This window comes from Staurois parvus, unplaced genomic scaffold (assembly GCF_062004578.1).
Source record: "Staurois parvus isolate SC_StPar_1 unplaced genomic scaffold, SC_StPar_1.0 ptg000104l, whole genome shotgun sequence".
Lineage (NCBI taxonomy): Eukaryota > Metazoa > Chordata > Amphibia > Anura > Ranidae > Staurois > Staurois parvus.
Genome location: NW_028317900.1, coordinates 2,705,163 through 2,707,831, shown reverse-complemented (window position 1 = coordinate 2,707,831; position 2,669 = coordinate 2,705,163). Strand labels below are relative to the sequence as shown.

General features: G+C 40.5%; 1 protein-coding gene across 1 annotated transcript; it reads right to left on the bottom strand.

The window, feature by feature from the left end:
• Nucleotides 1-464: 464 nt before the first annotated feature.
• On the bottom strand, nt 465-1,953 carry LOC149467656 (G protein-coupled receptor 20-like). Its single transcript, XM_089671343.1, has one exon. The coding sequence runs from the start codon at nt 1,782-1,784 to the stop codon at nt 765-767; it is 1,020 nt and encodes a 339-aa protein (XP_089527469.1). The 5' UTR covers nt 1,785-1,953; the 3' UTR covers nt 465-764.
• Between the last annotated feature and the right edge of the window lie 716 nt (nt 1,954-2,669).

Below are 2,669 nucleotides of genomic sequence, written 5' to 3'. Positions count from 1 at the left end.
GGAACTTTTAACTCCTGACAAAATACTGTTTAAAACAAGAAAGTCAATTCTTTTAAAATACTGACTTAAGATGGATACTGATTCTAAAATGGAAGGGCTTTGGCTCAGAGAGACAAGATGGCCGAGACATCAAACTTAAGGGCTAATCCCTTCAAACCCCCTCTTAGGTCACACACGTGACCTTACACCTTAGTCACAGGTTGGTACCTGGGGCCCTTAATAGGTAATCAGGGTTCCCCATATACCAAACCAGGTTTCAAATAAACTGACCAGTGGATTTTCTACTCCTGAGCTTTCAGCTAATTCTTCAAACAATATTTGGAGGTTGTGAAGGGCTCTAATAATACTTCCATCAGAAACAGTGTTATGGGGAATAAGAGTACAACCGCAGGAGTTAAACATTTTACATACTTTCCCTTTATCAGCTAATAACATATCAAAAACAGTATGGTTCTACCAAACCTTTGTTAACCATAGCCAATGTAGTTAACGCAATCTACATTCCCGCTAAACTGTACCCATATAATACAGACAAATTCTGCAACAACATTACTATGTTCAAATCAGGCAAAATTTCCTGATACTGGTTTAGAGACTTAAAAGTAAATTATGTAATCTGGTAACAGGGAATTTCTTAACCAAATCAGTACATTCCTTCTCAGTGATATTATCTTTGTACACTCTAATTAGACAGAACATATTAGTTTCTTTTTCCTGAAAAAGGGAACCAGTCTCAATGCTTAATCTATCTTTTGATTGCATCATTACTCCTGTATTTTCCTAGCCTCCAGGGCGAGCTGCCTGCGGCAGGGGCAGGGACTGTTAAAAGGAATTGGTGACGGTTGTTCTCTGAAAATACTTTTCCTAGCGGATTGGAAATGGCTAGTAACAAAACAATAGACAATGGGATCCATACAACTATTAAAACTACTCAAAGTTACTGTGACATGGTACACAATGAGGATGACATCCCGAGACACCTCACTGCGGACACAGAAAACCACTTGACTAACATGAATGGGAGTGAAACAAACTGTGAAGATGACCAGCACCATTATGAGGAGCTGTACCGCCTTCACCCGTCTCTCTCGGCTTTGGTTCATTTGTATTGACTTGGACAAAGTCCACATGATCCGCAGGGTGTAGAAAACAACAATCACCAAAGGAACAAAATACTCAAAACCTGTCAGCATGAGTAGCTGGAAAAAACAACAATGTTTGTGGTTAATCGTTGTGGTCAGTATGATGAAAGTTACAATCACAGCAAATATCCAAATCAAAACACAGATGCATTTGGCATAACTGGGATTTCTCCATCTGCGTGAGGCTTTGGCTTGCACAATGGCCAGGTAGCGATCAACACAGATGCAGGTCAGGAAAAGAATACTACAGTACATGTTCACAGAGTACGTAAAACTGTGAACATAATAGCAAATATGACAGGTCTCTACATTACGGTAATACATAACAATTCGTGCTGGTAGAGAGAGACCCACTAAGAGGTCTGTCACTACCAAGTTAATGGTGTAAATAACAGAGGGTGTCCTTGCTTTGGTCTGAAAACAGAACACATAAAGGGCCAAACTGTTCAGTATTATGCCCATCAAAAAAATAGAAGAGTTGATAATTAGCAACGCCACCCAAAGGCCATAGAACCTTTGATGCAAGGTTTCACCTGGGTTGGCTTGTTGAGGGATTTGGAATTGTTTGTCATTTGCTATAGATTCATTCAGTTCAAGTTCTCTGGATGGGTTGAAGTTTCCAGGGCTGACGAAGCACTCCATGTGGTTCAGATCAATCTCTCAGGACTTCTCTGGCTGCTTCTTCTGTATCTGTGTCTTTGTCTTGCTTCTTAGGGGTATGGTTTACTCTTTTCACACATCTGGCATGGATCCAGGCCTTGGAATCCTCAGTCAGAACAGCGGTCCTAGTGACAGCGATCACGGAAGCGAGTTGGTTCCTGTGAAAAAAAGAGAAAGGTGCGAGCAACATTTCTTTCAACTTTGTCCAAAGTTTCAACAAACTTTCTCACATATTCTTCCTGAATCAATCCTAAATCCCCTCTTTCTACCATGAGTGGCTGTCTGGCCCAGGGAGTGGGAAAGAGCCTATCCATTAAAACCTAAAAAAGGGTAACCTGTCTTCTTAGAAGGAATCATAAAATATTCCTATCCTTTTCCTACCATTGGCATGTGTGTAAAATCTACCTGTGGGCGGATAAAAAATGTTAATGTCTTGCCTTGTGAGGATTGTTCCTAATGTATGTAATGCATCTAGACACATATGATTTTACCATAAAGGGGGGCCAGGGATGAAAAAATCCAGTAGTTCACATGTAACCTGCCATCCCCTGTGACCTATCCCATAATACTGTGAGCTGTGACCTACCCCATGATACTGTAAGATGAACAGAGGTGCACTAGCTTCTGGAATACATGGTCTCCCCTCTTGTGACACAAAGTCCAGTTAGTGGATCTTTTGCTCACACTAGCTGCATTCCACTTAATATCTTTAGAAGTAGCAAATGTACTGCAATATTTGATCTAACAGTGACATTTAAAATTGGAGCAGGATCTAAAGTGGGAGGAATATATTTTATTCTCAACTTGGGGTTTAACAACAGTATAACCTCATATTCACTAAATGGTGGTGTGTAAGGTGGTCTCATG

What these genes read in the sequence shown, in the direction of transcription:
- LOC149467656 (XM_089671343.1), bottom strand. Translation starts at nt 1,784, where the DNA reads ATGGAGTGCTTCGTCAGCCCTGGAAACTTCAACCCATCCAGAGAACTT.